The sequence below is a fragment of the Liolophura sinensis genome, chromosome 6 (genome assembly GCF_032854445.1).
Source record: "Liolophura sinensis isolate JHLJ2023 chromosome 6, CUHK_Ljap_v2, whole genome shotgun sequence".
NCBI classification, from domain to species: Eukaryota; Metazoa; Mollusca; class Polyplacophora; order Chitonida; family Chitonidae; genus Liolophura; species Liolophura sinensis.
Window position 1 is genome coordinate 49,057,403 of NC_088300.1, and position 22,499 is coordinate 49,079,901.

Consider the following 22,499-nt stretch of genomic DNA (forward strand, 5'->3'; position numbering starts at 1 on the left):
GATCCCCATTTTGGCCAACAGAAAGGCAAGATGTGGAATTTTGCTTACAAGAGGTTCTATTACCCATAAGAGAACCCTTATTATCTTTGTGCTCCACAGGATGTATGTCGTCATCGCTCAGATATCCAGGTATATAAACCACAAGAAATATTCATACAGACAACGTTTAATAACCTGTCAAAGCAGATCTTGTCCAAGTGTACATGTATTTCTGACCACAATCAGCGCCGACCTATTTTCATAGAACAAAGGCCTATACAACAACAATTGACCTTCAATGATAGCTGTAACCAAACCAGCGAGATCTGGATTGCATAGCCTGCGCATATATTTAAGGGACCGACCAGCTGTGGCAAGAATACCAGCTGGCTTCGCCAATGATGATCTTCCATGAACTGTTCTTCATCCCGTGAGGTTGACTATTTTTCAGGTGATGTACTCTTGATTTCTTTAGAGCTGGAAATAACTGTGATATTCATCAAACGAGTACAAAAGTACATTAAAAGGCCGCTGAATATTGTGTCAAAGTGTGCAGAGTCCGAATCAATACAGAAGACTTCGTGTAATACGACATAAGATTTCACAGGTCGCTTCCCTCACGTGTACAACAATCTGCACCTCAAGAGCTAGTCAAGGTAGAATATTTTGCCTGTAGGCCTACAGTTGTTTACGGCAATTTGGACCAAATGACGCATGCCGTTTATGGCTTACAAAATTCACCTGGATATTCAAATTAGCTTGTAATTGTCGGTGTTTCCCTACACCAATCATGTTATGGTACTTCCATTTCTTCATGGCAGCGGTTATAAAATCTTGCACGTTCTGGGCCGCGCTCACAAACATTGCTGGTGACCGATTGCTGTTCACGTGAAAGGAAAATATACGCTACTTGTCCCACTGCTGTGTCCATCGGGTGCCTTGCCCAACTGTTGTGCCCACCCGGTGATTTGCCATCATGGTTTGTACACTGCTGTTCCCATCCGGTGACTTATGACCATGGTTTGTACACTATTTGTCCCACTGTTGTGCCCATTCAGTGACTTGCGATCATGGTTTGTACACTGCTTACCCCACTGCTGTGCCCATCCAGTGACTTATGACCATGGGTTGTACACTATTTGTCCCAACAACTTGACGTGAAAGAGCATATTTGTACCCTTAAAAGTTCTGAACCAAGGCGCTGGTTATGGTTGTCATTAAGGTTGATGCCTTAAACTCCCACCCTCGCCTCTCAGCTGGTGGGGCCTGGGTAACATTAATAGTATAAGCGGTCGACGACTTTTGGTTAGAATAACGCTCGCAAGACCTTTTCTTCCAGCAATACGGTGTGGATACTGTGCGTCAAATGTACCGGGAAAGTGAGTCAGTAGCGTGCCAAAGCTCAGTGCATGGCTTACCCTGGCCAGTCCGGTTTCCTCCACCCGCATGTATAAAACTGACCGCCAGTATATTTTTTGTATAGCGGAGAAAATACTGTATACCGAGAAAAAAAGATTTTATATATAAAAAAAAGTTTTTGTATAGCGAAAATAAACAGCCAGTGAAAATTTTTTGTATAGCGTTAACCACGATCGAATAATTGTTGCCTCTGATGAACAAAATGGTATTTTTAAATTAAATTTTCAATACGCTCTTTTCTACACAGCGTGAATGTATTAGTGTCCATGTCGGCCAGGCGGGGGTCCAGATCGGAAATGCATGCTGGGAACTGTACTGCCTGGAACATGGAATCCAACCAGACGGTCAGATGCCCTCCGACAAAACCATCGGAGGTGGGGACGACTCCTTCAACACCTTCTTCAGCGAAACTGGAGCAGGGAAACACGTTCCAAGGGCGGTATTTGTCGACCTGGAGCCAACTGTTGTGGGTATGATTAGTTTTTCGTTCCTAATTGCAATGTGTTCTCACAGTAATTGGTATTTTAGAATCCGTTGTTACTCTTTAATGCTGTGGGTCCCGGGAGCTTTTAAATGTATTAAGAGTGATCATCACCACCGCATTACTATTCTTTGGGGTATACGTCAATTTAGCAATCCCTCGGTTAAAGTTCAAATGGGCATATGTCCAATCGAGTATTGTAACGTGGCATCTAGAGGGTATGACTGGGTTTCAATGACCATCGGGGAACCTTTTTGTGCTGTCCTTTCCAGTACCGATTTATTCTCCAAATGTTCAAATTTACTATTGTAGATTTTAAGGGTCTTCGTGGCCTAGTGGCACAGAATAGTGATTCGGTGGCCTACCACCAATGCGATCGTTTTGAGTTAAAGTCCAGCTTATGCTTTCTCTCCTTTTAGAGGTCTCCGAGCAACATACGAATGGTCGTGAGTTTCCACGAGCTCGGTTTCCTCTCGCCATAATGCTGTCCGCCGTCGTGTAAGTGAAATATTCTCGGCTAAATCAATAAATCAATGGCTAAAATTTCGTTTTCTTCCAGACGAAGTTCGCACGGGTACATATCGCCAGCTTTTCCACCCAGAGCAGCTGATCACTGGTAAGGAAGATGCTGCTAACAACTACGCCCGTGGTCACTACACGGTCGGTAAGGAGCTCATCGACCTGGTGCTGGACCGAATCCGCAAGCTGGCTGACCAGTGTACCGGTCTTCAGGGATTTCTCATCTTCCACAGTTTTGGAGGAGGCACCGGCTCTGGATTTACCTCCCTGCTCATGGAACGCCTGAGCGTCGACTATGGGAAGAAGTCCAAGCTGGAGTTTGCCGTCTACCCAGCACCCCAGGTGTCCACGGCTGTGGTCGAGCCTTACAACTCCATCCTGACCACCCATACCACCCTAGAGCACTCCGACTGTGCCTTCATGGTCGACAACGAGGCCATCTACGACATTTGTCGACGCAACCTTGACATCGACCGTCCGACCTACACTAACCTGAATCGACTGATCAGCCAAATTGTCAGTTCCATCACAGCTTCACTGAGGTTTGACGGCGCTCTCAATGTTGACTTGACGGAGTTCCAGACCAACCTGGTGCCCTACCCACGTATCCATTTTCCGCTGGCTACCTACGCTCCAGTAATCTCCGCAGAGAAGGCTTACCACGAACAGTTGTCTGTAGCTGAAATTACCAACGCCACTTTCGAGCCGTCTAACCAGATGGTGAAATGTGACCCACGTCACGGGAAGTACATGGCCTGTTGTATGTTATACAGAGGTGACGTCGTTCCCAAAGACGTCAACGCCGCCATTGCTAACATAAAAACAAAGAGAACCATCCAGTTCGTTGACTGGTGTCCCACTGGGTTTAAAGTCGGTATCAACTACCAGCCACCAACGGTCGTCCCTGGTGGCGACTTAGCCAAGGTCCAGAGGGCTGTCTGTATGTTAAGTAATACCACCGCCATTGCTGAAGCTTGGGCTCGTCTTGATCACAAGTTTGACCTGATGTACGCCAAACGTGCTTTCGTCCACTGGTACGTGGGGGAGGGGATGGAGGAGGGAGAGTTCTCGGAGGCTCGGGAGGATCTGGCTGCTCTGGAGAAGGACTACGAAGAAGTCGGCGTTGACTCAGTGGAGGAAGAAGGGGAAGAGGGGGAAGAAGATTATTAACAAATTACCATCAGGTGCCGGCGACGTGGCTCCTCTGCATTTTGAGCAATATGTCCGCCATTGACGAGGCTTGGGTTTGTTCCTTCGTCTTCTTATACGTCGAAGGCATGCAAGGCGGAAGAATTCTCTGCTTTCTGGATAACGAAAGCCATGTACAATACAAGAATGAGCCTAAGGGAGCTAACTATAACTGAACTTCATATCATCCATGATCCTCTTCCACATTTGTAAATAAAAAATGCATTTGTTAAAATCGTAAACTCTTCTTGGCTTTTTTGTTGGTAACAGCGTCCACACGTTGATATTGCCTCATTTTTGTATAGTTGTCTTTAATGTTTAGAGATCTAATCCATGTGCGTCTGAATGGATGCTTCAGTCCTTCGTTTTTCCAAGCCTTTTAGTGGAAATAGAATGTGCTTAACGGCCACACTGTGACCGAACCCGTTTCAAAGCAATGGTCCTGCGCGCTTGGACTCAGTTTGTTGAGTAATGGCGTCCCTCACTGTAAAGGATACCAGACCAGAATTCAGCCGGGTATGCAGAATAACATGGCTCCTTATAGTAACTGTATATTGTATTTCTATACACATGGCTCTCTCTCAACAGGAAAGTAGCTTATACTGACTGTATTTTGAATGTCTATACATGTGGCTCTCTCGTCAAGAGAACTGTTTTACAATAGTCAGAAGAACATCGCAATCAAATCTGCTGGCATTTCCCACAAACCTATGCTGGCAAATAGCTACAATTTCTGGTGCCCCAGAAAAATGAATTGACCGAGAACCGTAAATGTTACTGTACGCTCTTGTACTGGTATATCTGCTCAACTGTTAGTGAGAATTTAATAACTGCAATTCTAGGACTTGAGTAAACAATGGTGACGTGCTGATTGGTTATGGCTTCAATTGTACTTTAAAAAATAAATGAAAAAATAAATATGAAAGACTCCCTTGCAGTGTAGCCAGTCTCTTTTTTTTTTTTTTTTTTTTTTTTTTTTTTTTTTTTTCTCCGATCATAGCATTTTTACATTCTTGTATATTAAAATACAGCAAAATGTACTGATTGGTTATCGTCAAGCATCACATTGGCGTGTAGTGATGTTTTTAGGCTTAGTCTGTTTAACTGGTATGTTGGATAACGTGACCATTTTACATAAAAAAAAAAATAAGGCCCACAGAAAAAATATAGGAATTCTAAACTTCCCTTTTTTTTTCTGACGGATTTTTGCTCGCAACGCGCGCGCCGCGCACGCACGCACGCAAGCGCACATGCACACACGCGCGCGCTGAATGATTCCTCGTCATAGGACTAAAAATTGTTAAGTATACTCTACATAAAACCGCAAGAATACATATGCGTTCGTCACATTCTTACTGTTAAGCTCCTTGTCATTGTTCCGCGCTGGCCGCGTTGGTCCTGACAGTGATAAGAGGGAGAATCCAGAAAGTCCAAGCCCGAGACCTACATGCAGCTCTATGTAGTCTTCACTAGTTGAGTCTAGTGAGTCGCACACCTCACCACTGAGGGAAGTCTAGACTAAAAGAAAACAGTTTGGACTGCCTTTTGTCAGTGACACGTAACAACACACGCTCTACACATTGATATGTTTGAAGTTCACATTATTGCAAGGAAAATGTAGAGCGCTTTTTCTAATTCATAATGTTGAACTGCTTAAGCTCATTGTCTCGATTTCTAATTCATACTGTTAAAATCCATAAGCTCGGTTTAAAAGGCAAGAACCCATTGCCTCGAGTGACGTCATAATTATTCAAAAACCATGCTGGATATTGGGCGGAGTTCAACATGTTTTTGTGTCCGCACCATGCAGTTACCTAAAGTGCTATCGATTTCACTTTAAGCCCTGTTTCTGACACTGCCATATTTGAAATTAACACGTTTTAGTATAATATAACCTTAATAAATGAATTTACCTGTTGTAGTATATGATCTCACGGCAGTATGGTATTAAAGCTGGATATTAGGAAAATTTTGTCATAAAAAAACAATGTAATCTATTCGCTGAGAGCGTAGTGTAGGTGTGTTACTGCGTGGAGTTTGTGCCCACCGCATGTTGGTGCACCTGTTTTAAAACAAAGTACTCTCCAAGCCCATTCCCCACCATGACACTTGCCTTTGAATAATTATGTCACCGAGGCTATTAGCTTATGAAGTTCAACATTATGAATTAGAAAAAGTGTTCTGACTTGATTTTCCTTGGAAGGATATGGGCTTCCAACATAGAATAGAGCTTGTGTTGTTACGTATCATTGACTGAAGGCAATTTTGGTAACAAGCATGACTGATTTTACAAACAACTGGAAATAGGCGATTCTCTAAAAGAAATAGATTATAATAACTCCTCCACGTCAAAAGACTATGGCTTAATGCCACAAAAATTGTTAAATACGACGTAAACCCCCCCAAGCATACGTACATGAACTTGGTAGGCATATAAAAGTGTACGTACATCTCGTGTACATTCAGATATGTAGGTACTGGTAATAATAACTGTGAGCTAAAGCTGACAGTCCAACGAAAATATCGCATCTTGTCATGCACCGGGTATTTGATAATAAGAGCTCATGAATTTCATTGCTAGATATATGTTCATTGTTGTTAAATATGTACTAAAAGGTTGCAACTCTTAAAATAATATATAGCAAACCAGCCGGAGCTCTACATTTGAACATCCGACCTACTTGGTTATAGTCTGAACTGAACCGAAAAGTCAATCAGACATAATGGATGTCTAATTGACTTTTGAAATCACTAATTGAAAAGTCAGACATCCATTATGTCTAATTGAATTTTCCATTCAGTTCAGACTATAACCAAGTAGGTCGGATGTTCAAATGTAGAGCTCCGGCTGGTTGGATCACGGCTATCTGTCAGGGGATTAATTAAGTGGTATTCCTTTCTGTGAAGAATGACCTCCGAAAAAGGAACGCTGGTTTGCGTTCTTCCTTGGTCGAAGAAAACTTTGCCAAACCTAACGTCAGTGCAACCGTGGGCTGAAAAACACCAATTCAATGATTACCCCAAATCCTTGCTCACTACCGCTGAAGGGACACCAGTTCAGACGTCACGCCACTCGTTTTAAGACAACCAACTCATATGATCTTAGACAACATACTAGCATCTTGTCTATATTTGTTCGACAGGTTGTTGAAATATATGACAACCGTTCCAGTCACATTGTTAGCAATCGTGGGAACGTGAATAGCCTATTAGGCCTACCTCCGGTCGTATTGTTTTAATATAGCCCGAGCCTGCACATGTACATATGTTCTTATTATTGTTTTGCTTTTTTATAATTTATATTTACCAGTGTTATATTTTTTGTAATTTTAAAGCAACGCATAGAGGTAAATAAAGATATAAAGTGCTTGTGCGTGCAATTATATACGCGCACATTTGACGAACGAGAAACCCCAAGCACCCACTCACTCACTCGAAATAGAAACACAATGAACATCTGTGACGCAGGGCTTGAGTGTATGAGTTGTTATTTTTAGATTCTACCCCCTCTCCCCCCACCTCTCCCCCCCCCCCCCCTAAACAGTCCCATTTGATTTTTACCTGAGGAAAACGCCTCCATCGCATGAAATGTGGCGGAATCCAAGGGAAAAAACTCTTGCCGCTCAGTTCTAAAGTGACGTTTCCGGTCCACAACAAAGGGAAACAGATTGTTGTGGTTAGCTGTTAGTCGTTCCACGGCATTATGAAGACGAGATCTCGCGTGAGATGCTGGTAACTGATATCACGCCAATATGTAACGTCTGCTTGAGCAAGAAATATTTAGACTGACTGCTGTTCGCTAGTTGGGTTGCTGTGACGGCTGACAAGATGTCGACGCCTACAAAAGTTAAACTGATCGCTTGTGGATCGTTTAATCCCATCACGAATATGCATTTACGTATGTTTGGTGAGTGTATATCACTTTCAATTTCTTCTCCGTCTCGGAGAACAAGGAAAACCAGCCAGCTGTCAAGATGTTTGTCTTGGTTGTTGTGAAATAACATTATCGAAAAGTTTTTCTTTGAAGCAGAGATTAATATTTTTTGTTATTTCGATTCCAGGACATCTGGCATTCATTAATGATTCGTTTTGTGGTCTCGCAACTGCAGCCTGGATAAAAAATAAAATAAATAACTTTATAATTAAAGATTATAGCCATGCATCTTAGGCTTAGCGTTACATGTGGCTTAGCGTTGCATGTTGGCTTGGGGCAGAGCGTTTTATACCGGTAATATCAACATCAGTCAATCAGGAAGTGAAAACAGGGGGCCTTCTAGAAAAAGCTGCCGTTGAGCGAGAGCTTTCCTCGATGGAATATATGTGGGGACAGCATTAAGGTTTTTCAATTCATTTTCGTAAAGCAGTGTTGAGAATTTAATATTCCATGAAATATTTTGCTTTGAGTGGGCAGTTAAAAATTCGGCTAATTTTTGTGAACATTTTATATAATATGCTTCCACAGTCATATACCGTTTACTGATGATCACGTTTGAGCTGAAGTGTGCACTTTCCTGTGATAAATTCCTTCATATGCTTTTATTTTCAAGTCTTTCAGCCTTTAATGAAACCATTTTTTCGTAATTTCTGTGCATTTTAACAAAGCTGTTGTGTTTAATTGAAATTTTATCTGAAATGCCAGTCCAAAGAGGCCCAAATCTGAGAGCTGTAGGCACTATACATCCATTTATTTTATATTGGATACAAAAGAAGCGTGCAGCCAAATCAAGGCCCACTGGCTAAGAAATCAAAGCTCCTTGAACAAGATGCCACTAAATTCATTGCTGAAGCAAGTTAAGCTTAAAGACTTCATTATTATTTAGGGTTGTTCCTGGCTTGTTTTTTTTTTATTGTTATCCTGTAAGTTGTCTGAATTTATGAAACCCTAAATTTGGTAGGTTGATTATCCTATGTCATTTAGTTAAATTTTAGTTAACTCCTGTTTTGAGTGGATCATCAACTTTATCTTTCTCCATGATTTGGCTTCAAGATTGCCGAAATATCATTAAGACAAAATCATTCATTCATTCATTCAATGTTGTTTTCTGTTGGTGATTGTTGATGTTTTTTGTAATGTAATTATGTGTTGTCTGTAAATGTATGATGTATAATTGCAGAAATTGGGAGAGATGCATTGCATCGGTCTGGTAAATTCCGAGTGACTGGAGGAATAATATCCCCTGTCAGTGATGCATATGAGAAAAAGGTACTTCGCCATAAATTAACACAAAAAATTGATACTGGAATTAAGAATTTGATACTGTATATCCCTTTAAGTTGTTTCTTGTGTAACTTTGAACACATCTTAACAAAATTAATGACTGAGTAGCCTTTGTGAGCAGTTAAATAACAAGGTACATTTACATTTATGTTGATGTCTGTGAGAATGTTAACCATATATCTTCAGGTAACTACATTGCCACGATACAGCTGAAATATTACTGATGTGGCATTAAGCCATAATTATTCATTCATTCAGGTAACTGCATGTAGTAAGCTTGTAACTGATTGATATTGTATGCTAAATGCAACAAATATATTTATAGTTCTACAAACCTAAGAGACCCTTTACACATGTATGTCTATACTATATATATATTATGTCCGTGGATAACCTAAGCCTTGACATTTCGTTGATTTTGAACATATTTGTATATCTTCAAGGACCTGGTATCTGCCAAGCACAGGTGTGAAATGATCCGCCGCGCATTGAAAACATTGCCCTGGGTCAGGTAATTATGAAGTTACAAGCAGAACTGGCACCTTTATTTATGTTATCCTGTAATCTTACGCCGGCTTCATGGTTGTTACATAACAGTTAGACAAAGCTAGATGTAGAAGTAATCATGTGGTATTCATGAAGCAATTAAGGACCTAGACAGGGTTTGAAATTTTATTAAGATTAAGTTGCAATAACCACACAATATTTGGACTGCATACAAGAAACACTCCATTCCTTTATTTCATCATTTCTTTTTAATATTTAAATTGATGCTTGAAAAGAAGACTTGCTGAAAGTGTGAGTAATTGTTATGGCATTCTCTTCAGTATTATGTATGAAGTATTATCCTTGTCATCTGTGAGGTTGCAGGTTCAAATCCAACCCTCAATGTGTTGACAGCAGTGTTTCGTCAAGGGGTTTGTAAGTAAGAAGGCGAAGGGTACTCCCATGTTCTTCCTGAATATATGATCCCTGAAAATATATTCCATGTAACTGTTAACTTGTGCCCTATGTAAAAAATTTGGGTAGGCTATTTGTTTTTTTTTTTTCATGCTGTTTCAATAAATTTTTGTATTCAGGAGCAAATTCCCCTGGAAATGACAAAATAAAATGATCTTCTGGAGAGAATATCAGGAAAAATATTATAGTAGCCATTAGCACACTTTTTGGTGGGTAGACTAGGTACATGTAGGGTTACACAAAACAAGTATACATGTACATGTATTTTTAAAGAGAACCAAGAGGGTTTTTACTCTTCTTAGTATTGTAATAAAGAAATTTTAACTGAATTGGAATGTGGTTTTTGTTTTTTTTCCTATCAGAGTAATACCATATCTGTATAACACTGTTCAAGATGTAGTCATGAAGCTTTTGTAATTGTCAGGTTGGACACATGGGAGTGTGAGCAGTCAAAGTGGTCAGAGACAGCACGTGTGTTACAGCATCACCAGGCAAAGATCGACTACGTACATAGATCCACCTCATCACCCTCATACACGCCAACCAAGAAAAGGAAAAGAGATTCAGAAGGTAAAGCTGCATTTTGAAGTGTTCAGGTGTTTTAGTTCAAGGAAAAGATAGTAATACAAGACCAGCAAGAACTTTGTGAAGACAGTAAAACATTGTCAGTAAAAGGAATGCCAGTACCTGTATGTGAAAGCTGCCTGCACGCATATTAAAACTGTAAAGTTACATGCATTTGAGAGGTTTCATCCGAAAAAAAGAAGGGAATTTGATTTTCTTCCACTAAAATTCTTGTTACATTAGATTGATTTCTCACCCTTTGTGCAACTTGTGTGAAATGATGGAAAGGGTAGGAGTTTTTGACACAATAATTGTATGAAAGAGTAGCAGAGACTCTGACCAGGCTTATATTACAGTGCATAAAATAAGTTACCTTGGGCTTGTTTGTCACCAGGACAGCAAATAAGGATAGATCTCTTCAGGTCTCCTACATGGATTTTTAGTGCTAATTTTTCAAGATTTTTGTCAATTTTTTTTTTCAGGGAGTGAGTTCGAATTTTCTAACACAGCAGTGAACAATATAAATGAAGCACCAGTGCAATTAAAACTTCTCTGCGGAGCAGACTTGTTAGAATCTTTTGCTGTCCCTGGTCTTTGGAAAGATGAAGATGTAAGTTGAAATTTAAATATTTTGAATGTGTGTTTTATTCTTTTCTCATCCATGAAAAGATGATAATGTGTATTTTCCCCAAACAAGCCACATGTACATGTGTAAATGGGTTGAAAAACTGCACTGTGCTTCCTGATGTGAGCATTTGCTAATTTGATGCAGTCACTCACTATTTTGGAGTACATTAGAATACGCAAGAAGGGCAAATAGGAGTGGTGAGAAGGTTGATAATCATGGTTATGTTCTCCTATTTGCAGATAGAGGAAATTGTGGGTCAGTACGGGCTAGTTTGTATCACAAGATCTGGAGCAGACATCAGAAAATTTATTTATGAAACAGATGTTTTATACAAAAATCAGGTGAGCTTTCTTTCTTGTGAATATGTAAACCACTTTTAGAGAAAAAAAGTATCAGTGAAACTGCAGATCAGATTTTATTCCTTCATAACAAACTTCTGAATGTTCAAGCAGCTGTGTACAAGGTACAGAATTTTGTGTATGGGGTATTTTCTTAAAATCAGATGCAGCCAGTGCCCATGTCATTTTTGTTTTGTAAGCCACATCATGACCAAAAAATGAATGTGAACTTTTTCTTTTTGTCAGAATAATATACATATAGTAACAGAGTGGATACAGAATGAAATAAGTGCCACAAAAGTGAGGTAAGTCAGTACGTCCAGTATTTGTGTGTGTGTTTTTATTGAGGCTATTGGATCCACACTTTCCTTACCAAGCTCTGTCTCCTGTTTCTCTGACCTATGTGGCCTCATTTTTACCTCAGCCATCTCCAATTACTCATATATAATTGTTTACATTCATTGGTCATTTCAGAGGTGAAACGGTATACAAATCCAACTGGCATTTAATATCCAGTATTTGAATAAAAAGAGGTCGAGTATTAAAAACAGCATAACAGCATGATCCAAGTTAAATCTGATCTGGTCCCAAATTTTTGCAAGGTGTTATTTTTTCAGACCTGATTGGATCAACTTTTTCTCACTTGATATGATAAGTCATATTTATTTTCAAATTTATCATAAATGTATCAACAATATTAAAAATAGCATGACTGTGCAAAGAAATCTTATGGTGATGGATTTTATTGTATTTTAACCATGGCATTCAGTACTAGAAAAATCTGATTCTGTTACAGACGAGCTCTGCGGCGGGGAGAAAGTGTGAAATATTTGTTACAGGACAGTGTGATAGACTATGTGATGGAGCATCAGTTATATGGCGTACCCGACAAGTAAGGCTTTTCTCAGCTGTGATCTCTGGCGAAGGGAATGGCTTGTGCCTGCATGAATGTAATGATGCTACTTGCTTCACTGTGTTGTGTTCGTTACGTTTTGTGTAAATACAGATTCTATTTTCTATTTTATTTCTTGAAACGTGATTACGATGAAACTCAACATATCCGAAATATACAGGGTGGAGCAAAATCTGGACCCATAGGCAATTTACTATGTAACAGTTTACAGTTTACAATAAGTGTTTTAACTGACTTCCACCTTCCTCCAAACATTTTCTTACGCGGGAAACACATGATCTTTGCTCATATCGAAGCATAGAGTTATTCCCTCTTATGGTTTCAATTTCTTGTGTGATGTTATCTTTTAGTGCGTGTAATGTTCTTGGTTTGTTAGCATAAACCACAATTGCCTATGGGTCCAGACTTATGCTGCACCCTGTATATTAGGGTCCAACTACTTAGCAGTTAATTTTAACATTTTTTCTTTCTCTGTTTTATGTACTGTTTAAATGATTTTGTCTGAATTAATCAGATACTAGAATCTTATGTTTAAAGGAAAGACAACTCAAGGATTTCATCAGCATGTTGTTTGATGTTTGTTAAACTAGGTTCTCCAAATGACTGATATGGTAATAGTTCAAATCATTTGTGAGACAAGCCTGTGTCACATTTATGTATACAAGAGGCAAATCATAATCATACCCTGTTTACATAGGGCATGAGAGAGCTTAAACCAATCGTCAATAACCCACTGACACAGTGGCTGCTCTCACAACTCTCGGAGACAGAAAATTTGATTGCTTTATCTCACATGTAATATTTGTTTATTTGGGTTTGTAAACATAATTTTTATTTTACACAAATGTTTTCAATCCAGGCACACTTATACTGTTGATTTCTTTTCCTTTACTGTTACTGCCCAAATTTTTGTAACTTGGTAATTTGCTCATTTTGTGTTGCTGTGTACCAACAGCAGGTACTGGTAGCGAGATTTATGGATTTAGATCAGTCTCAGCGGACAACAATTTACACTGGAAACAGGCAGCCAGGTGCATCACACTTTTGTAGTGCACAGTCATCTTTTCACTTCACTTGACCCTTTTTATCATTTATTTTGAGCTGATAGCTCACTACCTGTTTTGTGGATTGTAGATTTTATGACTAAGCTATTATAATACTTTTAATTTTTTTTTTTATTTAGAATTGTTGGACATTATAAGAAACTGTGTGCAAGTTTAACACATTGCCTTCTTTAATGAGAAGATAGCACTTACCTAATATAACAGTTATACTAGTATTAGTCTCAGTACTTACCAAGTAGTGACATTCTGCTGGAAGTGTACTAGTGTGTATTGTTCAGCAGTTACTTGTTGTTTTAACACATTATGGGTGGGATTGTCTCTTGCGGGTCTTGACTGATTCTTTTGCACAGAATTTTTGTTAATTTTGTGGAGCAAGAGCACATTGTTTTCTGAACTGATCCGAAAAGGATGTCAATGTTATTAGTTTTACTGAAGTGTCAGTAGTTTTCATTTATGCATTGGTCATGGAAATATTATTTATAAAATACATATCAGATTAAAAGGTCATTATGATTATCTGTTTGTCTCTGGTAATAGTTTTGTTGAGTAGCTCTCCAACACTATTTCATTAAATTAGCCTATGTTTCTGAACATAAATCCCTTCATTAAATTGTCTTTGGTTGTATTTTTTTTTTATATTGTTTGCATGTAGCTCATTGGTTATACGTTGTCTCTATCTGGTATTGTTTACCTTTGTGCCTTGCTGTTGATCTTACAGTTTTTGTTTTATTTTGTTAGTTTTTCTTTCTTTTTCTTCAGGACTTTGTTTTCAATAAAATACTGTTTGCACTTCTCTGATATTTGAAATATTTTCGTTTATTCAACTGCACCCCTTGTTGAGTTCACAAGATATTGGCAGAATTCCCAACACTCATTTTAGAAATAGCCAAACCGATATTAAGCTTGATAAAGTGATCCAATATTTATTTCAAGATTATCTCAGTTATATGTCTTTGATACATGTTATGCTACAGGTTATGCTAGTTACAATACAGTAGTGTTTACTTTTCGTTTACTTTATCTCTTGATGAAGTAATAGTGAAGTATCTAAAAACAGCTTGAATGTGAATCTCAAATATTCCTGGTAGATGGTCTAAATTCCTCAAATTATGGTATGCACATTTTACCATGTTCAAGACCAGAACACCGCTTTGTTACTTTCATAGAATGCTTGAGTCACTTCCCCATGTTTGACTTGGCTTGCTTGTACTGTGCCATACTGTGTATCAGGTGGTATTATCAATATGGGCATGTATGTATGATATTCCGTTGTTGTTGTGCATGGCTATGATTAATGCTGACAGCAGTCAGGACAGTACATTTGTTTTTTTAATTGGAATTTCCAACGTTAAACTTTTAAACTGATTTTATTAACAAAAGCTCTGTTGAGCCAATTTAATTAGATATTCTTCAGATTGTTTCCATTATTTTGCCTTGCACCCTACTGATACCGGTTTATGACGGGAAATACTTTGAAGTCCGTGGCAAGACTGCTCTGTAACGTTAGTGGCGTTATGCAGCAGAGGTTGTTTTCAACGAAGTGGTTTGCCATATGGAGATTTCTATCTGTGTGGCAGAAAAGAATAACGAGATACTGAAAAACCTGCTAATGAAAGCATTTTTTTTTATTAAAACGTTTCACTTGCTTGTCTGCACAGCTGTTTGAGTAGTTTAATTTTAGGATGGATGAAACCTATAGACGTCTATCTTAATCCCAGATGATATTAAACAGCTGTTGTGCACATACATTTAACATTAGTTCATGTACATAAATTGTGCTTGAATACTTTACACACAATACAAGATTCCAGACATGGCGTTTATATTGTGTGGGAGATTGTCTAGAGTTCCAAGCTCCTTGTTACTTCGTATTCAAGGTCTCTTGATAGGATTAGGTATACGGAAAGTCAGAAAGTGACCTGCTCATATCGTGCCTCATTAGATTTGGTTTGGCTTCCACTCAGTACACCTTAACCATCCGCATGCTTGCAGCTATCGTATGCCTCTACAGCTCACATCAGAGGTGTTGTGGAAGCAGCCATGGATATACTCATTGTTATTGTGCAGTCATTGCCTGACCAGATACCTGTATACAGCTTTCACTAGTAGCCGTGTTGGAAGTAGCCCTGAGTATGACCACTGTCTGACCATATCCATCATCAGAAACGAGTCATTATCTGTCTAAGTTAAAGGAAAATTGCAGCCATGAAATCAGCTCTCTTCGATCTTCCCTGTCTGTTGTCAATTATTCATTGATGGTCAGTGCCATTGCCAATCTGAGCATATCAGTTTTTGTTGAAGTGCAAGATACGTCTTAATTAAGACAGTGTCATTCCTCAGATAAAATTGAGAAATGTATCCAGTGATTGCAATAGACATGGTTTTGTAGGTCATTGTGAAAGAATTGACGCCAGGTGTTATAATGGAAAAAATGTAGGAACATGATGGTAACTTTTCAAGATGGGTTCCTCTTATATGCTTGGCCATTAATGCTGCATTTTCACGGCTGTGTTCAAAAAATATGTGGCAGTCGGCATCATATTGTTTCTGGAAACCCTATGCTAAACACCACTGAGTAAAAGGCCTAAAACACACTCGCGTGTCTTGGAGCTTCTGAGTAATAGAAGATAAGCAACAGCTGCCTGCATGGATTGTCATTAATATGAACTTTGATTTGCATGCCAAAGCCCAGAGCCGTACTTAATATAGAGGGTTGGCGAGGCGCATTTGACCTGCATGCCTGTACTTCCTACCACCTTGCAAGCTCAAAGACATATAAATACGCGATGTGTAAAATCAATAACGATTGCCTTGCTTCTTTTGGGAATTTCTGAAGTGAGTCCTACTAGTATCTTTCAGTCACAATCGATGATTGTCATATGAATTGCTTTTGAGAATATGGCATTTGACACTAATATTATAAATTCTTTAATCAACGTTAAAAAGCTGTAGAGCTAATTTTGGCATTTAACTTTTTCGTTTGTACGATTTTTTGTTTAATATATGGGCCTATGCATATGTATTCCGCGAATAAAATTCCCTTTTACCAGGGATGTATGGTACATTGAAAATAACTCCACATGGCTGAGTATATGTTTTCTGTCTTTCCCTCTTTGTGGCTGATCCTGGAATGTCTACAGCAAGTACATAGACCACATGACGGACTCGCCGAGTTTTGACCAAGTTCAGTCCTTCACCATGCTTCCTAAACAGATCAGCCTTCCAGACGTGTTAGACTCGCCACCACGAAGTCCCCGACAACAAGTCATCCGGTTAGAAGGCTCTACCAAGAGCAAAACGCCACCGGTAACCCCTGCCAAACCTCCACGCCAATTAAACTGCTTGACGGACATCAATGCCATCGTGCGGCGGATGACAAACATTAAAGTTCATTTTCCAGAGACGTGTGTTTGACAGCCAGACGAACACGAGCCTTTTGAAGTTAAGAACAAGAGATACCAGATAGCAAACGTCTGTACACATTACAAGGGTCCAGAATCTCTCATCTGAGGAGCAGGAAGATGTCATTATTAAAATGAACAATGATGACAAGTATTATAATCCTAACATGCAAGCTTGTGTACTTTACCAGGATATACCGATGTTAAAATGGTAACCAATTAGTTCCAAGATAAGCAGGACTACATCAGGTGTGGATTATAGACGTGTTACTGGCCTGAAGGCTAAACCTCCTAGCTGCTTGTGCGTGTGGACTATAATTGGACTGACAATGCCTAAGATTTTTTACCAGGTGCTATGAAAAGGCAAAATATTGATAATATGACAGATGATCTTGGATAATTACGTCCTTTTGTACAGGGCATCATTCTTCTCGTTTTCAGTGAGTGCAGTTTCAAGTGCTGGGTAGTTATGATAGATGCAAGTTCGTGAAAAATTGGCCTAATAGGTCTTGCAGTGCATCTAACCCAAGCTACAGTGTGGACCTTCTTTAGATATGGATAGCGTTCTCTGGAATTATTGAGCTAATGCTGATCGGGATTTCGTGGCTCTTTGACTGAAGGACCATAACTGTCTGCTGGATTATATTCTATGGGAATGTTCCACCAATGGTTTGTTGCAAACGCATGGACTTCGAATCTAAGTTTCCAACCGAGCTTTCATAAAAGCTCTATTTTTAACATTCTTGAGGTCAGAGAGACGTGTTTGTGTCCTGTACCAGATGTTCTGCGTAATTCCTTGGATAAGGATTTATCGCTGACCAAACACTGCTGACAGGCTTATACTCCTCTTACTGCTGAGACGGATATTTTGTATATTTACATGACTGACTTTCACACTTCATATAATGTTATATCCCAGACGTATGTCATTGTTTGTTGATATTACTCTTGTTTTGCTAACATGCTGTCTGTATTGATTAAACAAGGGTGTCAGTTGTACTGGTAACACCGCGCAGAAAGCTCAGCCAGTCTGCATGGAGAGAGCGTGGATATGGCTTTACGACTCAGAATTAATGGCTGGAGAAACTTGACGCCTGAATAAATGTGAGTGATTCATGGTGGATGGATAAGGATAAACGTAGGGAAGACCTTCATTGATTTCTGAGGTATCTTGCAGGTCAATTCTCCTTGACTGCACCTGCTTACCATTCAGTATAGCTTTTGTACAAATTTACGAAATCAACCAAGAGTTTTTTAACGCATCCCTCCCTTACCAGTACTGCTGTAAAGGAAACATAATTTACAATTTTCAGTTCATGTCAGATTTTAGGGAGCGGCAGATAAATACGGTATAGGTTTTTCAAACTAATTTGTCTGATTTGATCTAAAAAGACCATGAATTAGGATAGCAATTCAATAATACGTACGATAGGCCTGACAGACAAAACATCACTTGACATTATATTTGATTTGTGGTCATTTTGACATCTGTGAAGTCACCTACATGCGAATAACTGTTTTTAGCATCTAGTATATGCAGGCTATTCTACGTCTAAATGTACAATATTACTATGTCCAAACGCAGCGTGTGGTAACTTATGTTAAAAGAAAAGAACACATTTATGCAAACTATAATTTAAATGACAGCTATATAAACTGTGTGTAATTCTGTTTTTTATTTTCAGATTTTGTAAAGTTTTCATAAGAGAGAAAAACGGTTTTAAACATCGTCATTTGCTACAAAATCCACCGATTCGAGGCACATTATAAGCCCCGCCATGTTTTAGGCTTGTCCAATGAAAAGTCTCCCTCCTTCCTCGAATATTTATAGTCAAGGTGCTTAAGATTTTACTCTTACCGTATGATTACCATGCATTTCTAGTCTCGGGTAAATACGCATGTATATCATGATACTCGTGCAGTCTGGAAAGCAAAAGTTTGGGATGTGCTATACAACCACACCATGCCTACACTGATGGCTGTTGTCTGCCAAAAATGTGTCTGGAATGCCATATTCTGAAGAGCTACTGGGCAAAGCTAAGCACGATGACCTATGTAATCTGTTGTAATCTGTAATCTGTGTAATCAAATGGCGACGTAAAGGTGACTTCTGGGCCTTCGATCTTTTAATATTAAATGCTCAAATAACAAGCCCTGCTGACAGAAAATTTAGATATTTTATTTGATTTTAGGTATAACCCTTTCGTTAAAGGTATAGGTTGTAAAAATGTGTTCTTTTCTTTTAAGCTTTTAGCTAATTTCGTCATCCTGTGAGCCTTCACTTTCGATTTAAATATCAGATGTTCACGAGAGTATAATTTTATTTATTAAGATTTTCAATTCTGACTACTGTATATATAAGTCACTGGCCGTGAACAGAAAATGTTATTGATCGAACTTTTGTTCGATCAGTAACGTATTGACGGTGCTGAAGGTGAACAAAACTAGAGTTGCCGCATGTTACATTGATATTTTGCTCCAGCTGGTTATATATATATTGTACATAAAGATTGTATATTTCGAGAGAACGTCTTCAGGGATCTATAACAATGCAATTACGTGCTTTCTATGCTTGACCAACGCGTGAATAATATATATGGTATGTTGGTTAGTACTTCTAGCATTGCTGATGTGAGATTTCAAGGGACTGTATACATATACAGATTCTGGCCAGGGTGGTGTGGATTTTCAAAAGCCACTTTCTGGTGTAGGCACCATGTAAAGGAATGATGCACTCACTCACTATGAATTGTCTCAATTTTTTTGCCTACCTCAAGAGCGGACTAAACAGTTGGTACCAAAAAAATCCATCTTACGAAGACCAAGCTTGAGCATGTATACATGCAGGCAATTGTGTGGCCAGTCTGGTGTAATTGGATTTCCATACCGCATAAACATTGGTTATGTCTCCAATACGTTTTGACATTCGCTGGATGAGATTGCAGTAAATACATGTAGGAATTTAGTTCTCATAGCTTGATTACATTGCTTTTCATATCCCAGTCGCGTCGCGTGAAATGTAAATCGCCAGACAGGCCAGAAGTCTAAATTGCATGTCCTATTTCCTCACAGTTTATCAGTTTTGTTTTGTTTTTCCCGTTTGTTGTTTGTCCAGACACGTTGTACGATGACCAAGGAGATGAAGTATGCATATATTGTTAGAGCAGCGTGGACATTTAATCTAAGAATCTGATGAAAATAAGGGATAATATGTTGGTATAAAGTGTATCTATTGGGATGTAAACGAAAACTTTATACGCCGAAAAGCGTGTATATTGAGTTGTATACAGTTTGTATTGGTCTGAAAGCATTGGAAACAATTAAGGGCACATAATGCTTTTTCCCGTATATATAACCATCTAGCCGGTGAACGGAAATCATCTTTAATCATTTGTCATTCTGTATTTTAAATGTTTCGTCAAGCTGGTATGTGAAGAATCCACCTATTTCTGGGTTATTTAGGGTAGTCTATTCTCCAATATTACAAATGTCGCGTGATAATGCGTGAAAAGCCAGTAGTGCACCTATCTCTTCTGGATTCGGTTAATCTGTATGTTATTGCTTCGAATTCGAATATCTTTGAGATTTGCTGTGTCCTAGATATTTATATATCTTTTTTGGTATTTCGACGTTGTTTTAGTAGATGAACTTACACAGAAAACCATTTTCATCAATATTTGCTTTACCCGGGATTAGACGAAACTCCGAAGTCATAAAACCCTTTAAAGCTTTACACTCTTGTGCAGTTTAATAGCTAGACATCTACAGACTCCAGATATAAAAGCAAACACTTCATTGTCTTATCAGACAATAGTTCCATTCTCTGTCTTGTGGGACATGTACTCTCTGAAAACCACTGTGTAGTAGTGGTGCACAGTGTTGTGGCAAATTGCACACTCACATAATTTTGTGTACCAGCACGCAAATTGTGTATTTCATGTAACACATCCACAGTGATTTGTGTATATATTTGTGTACCGCTGATACACGTCAGTGTGGATGTACAAATGTGTACACATTAGTTTTTAGAGAGTATAACTATTATAAACAAATACAACCAGCACAAATACTAAGCCTATCAAAAATGAAATACATGTTTGTCTAAATATATATGATACATGGTTAAGACCATGTACAATAATGTACTTGTGTTAGTACGTATTTGTTTGCGTCGTGACGTTATGTGTAGCTATACATCGTGTTATTCCGAACAGCATAGGCTGTCGCCAATGAGCATTAATAAAATTGATCACTGCAGTAAAGGTCACATATACATGCATCCAACTATATAGCAGCGGTGTTCATACCATACAGTGTATGGTCACGTTATCTGCAGGGAATTGATTCGGTCAAGTAGTATAACTCTATTAAAGCGACGAATATGAGACTACGTGTTGTTCATTTATTTGTATGTGTATAGTCTGTGATCCATAGGGCCTTACAACCTTTTTTACCCGGTGTTAGACCTACGGCTTTGTTATGCGAACTAGATTTCCAGCTGTTATGTACCAGTATATTCAGTGTATATGCACTGAGACAAGACCAGTTGGACTTACGTAAGTCTGACTGAACTTTTAACCGGCTGGGTCGTAAGTCTGACTGAACTTTTAACCGGCTGGGTCTCTATATATAATAGTGGATAATGCAATGAACGCCATGGAGAATTGCCCACAACACATGACTATAGAGTTGCTTATATAAATTGGACATTGTACTATGTGCAACCTTTCCCATGTAGAGAAAATTTGTTTCTGTGATAGTTACCGTTTGACGATTGACGATCCATTGACGATTAAAGGTGATAACGTACAGTGTGATACACCCTATGTAGAATATTCTGTGATAGTTCAAATGTTATGTAGCAGTTTACCTCTGCAGCTAAAGTCATTGTTTACTGATATTTGTTTCCCTAAAGATCATATATATTATACTGTTAGATGTAGGCCTATATGTAGGCTATATGGGATAAAGAACAGAAGTCTACGAAGCTATCGACTGTTCTTTTCATATTATATAGCTGTACCTATTTGTGTGTTGTGTAAAACTGACATTGAACAGTATATTGGGTATTTATTTTATGAAAACCTTAAAAACGCTGTAAATAAAGGATGGAATGGATGCTATGGAATTACCTTGAAAGAATTATTGAAAGTATATATTGAAAACGTGTTTTCTTTTGTGGGGGGGGGGGGGGCATTTTGGGAGCATACTATTTCGAGATTACCCCATTACATGCAATGCATATAATTTTTGTTCATACATATTTTTTAAGTAGAATAATTTGTATAATATGTATTTCTACTTTATACTGCATGATAAACACTGATAGATACTACATTGAAGCAATCCCACTCCTCCAGCATCCCAGTCCTCGAACTGTAGGCCATGCCATGTAGCAGACCTCCAACGGCCAGTCTGCGTGTATGTGTCCCGCAAACAAAATCACCGGCACGCCAGCACGCCATTTTTTCTCTAGGCCAGTGTTCGTTGGAAGCAGGGTTGCTTGGTTTGGTTTATGCCTTTATAATTTGTAGCTGCAAAGAAGATCCCATTGTTTGTGTGACTAATACTGAAATATACGAATGTGTGGACGTATGAGAACACCGAAGTGTTACAGAATTGCGTGATGCACGCAATTTCCATGATTGCTATCCTGCTTTCACATTTGTTCATTTCTTTTAATATGTTCTATATCATGTTCGGAGATTTCTGTATGCTTTATCTCTGTACAATTAACGTTTAGCCAGGTATAGTAGGACAGACTGCTTGCACCTTTGTGATGTACAAGAGAAGGTCCATATATATATGCCCACTTATATAACGTGAA

The 22,499-nt window shown here is 38.8% G+C and overlaps 2 protein-coding genes across 2 annotated transcripts; both read left to right on the top strand.

The window, feature by feature from the left end:
• Window positions 1-1,642: 1,642 nt before the first annotated feature.
• On the top strand, window positions 1,643-3,568 carry LOC135466159 (tubulin alpha-1B chain-like). Its single transcript, XM_064743536.1, has 2 exons — window positions 1,643-1,868; window positions 2,439-3,568. Exons 1-2 carry the CDS (start codon window positions 1,748-1,750, stop codon window positions 3,566-3,568), a joined length of 1,251 nt encoding a protein of 416 aa, XP_064599606.1. The 5' UTR covers window positions 1,643-1,747.
• A 3,760-nt stretch (window positions 3,569-7,328) lies between these two features.
• Window positions 7,329-21,255, top strand: LOC135466157 (nicotinamide/nicotinic acid mononucleotide adenylyltransferase 1-like). The gene is made up of 9 exons (XM_064743534.1): window positions 7,329-7,493; window positions 8,701-8,789; window positions 9,248-9,315; window positions 10,189-10,334; window positions 10,811-10,938; window positions 11,196-11,297; window positions 11,541-11,599; window positions 12,091-12,186; window positions 16,412-21,255. The coding sequence occupies exons 1-9, from the start codon at window positions 7,415-7,417 to the stop codon at window positions 16,683-16,685; spliced, it is 1,041 nt and encodes a 346-aa protein (XP_064599604.1). The 5' UTR covers window positions 7,329-7,414; the 3' UTR covers window positions 16,686-21,255.
• The last annotated feature ends 1,244 nt before the right edge of the window (window positions 21,256-22,499 follow it).

Excerpts from the sequence above, each read along its gene's own strand:
- LOC135466157 (XM_064743534.1), top strand. The coding sequence starts at position 7,415 with ATGTCGACGCCTACAAAAGTTAAACTGATCGCTTGTGGATCGTTTAAT. Across the intron at positions 7,494-8,700 it reads TATGCATTTACGTATGTTTG|AAATTGGGAGAGATGCATTG; the intron begins GTGAGTGTATAT and ends GTATAATTGCAG. Across the intron at positions 10,335-10,810 it reads AAGGAAAAGAGATTCAGAAG|GGAGTGAGTTCGAATTTTCT; the intron begins GTAAAGCTGCAT and ends TTTTTTTTTCAG.
- LOC135466159 (XM_064743536.1), top strand. The coding sequence starts at position 1,748 with ATGCCCTCCGACAAAACCATCGGAGGTGGGGACGACTCCTTCAACACC. Across the intron at positions 1,869-2,438 it reads CCTGGAGCCAACTGTTGTGG|ACGAAGTTCGCACGGGTACA; the intron begins GTATGATTAGTT and ends GTTTTCTTCCAG.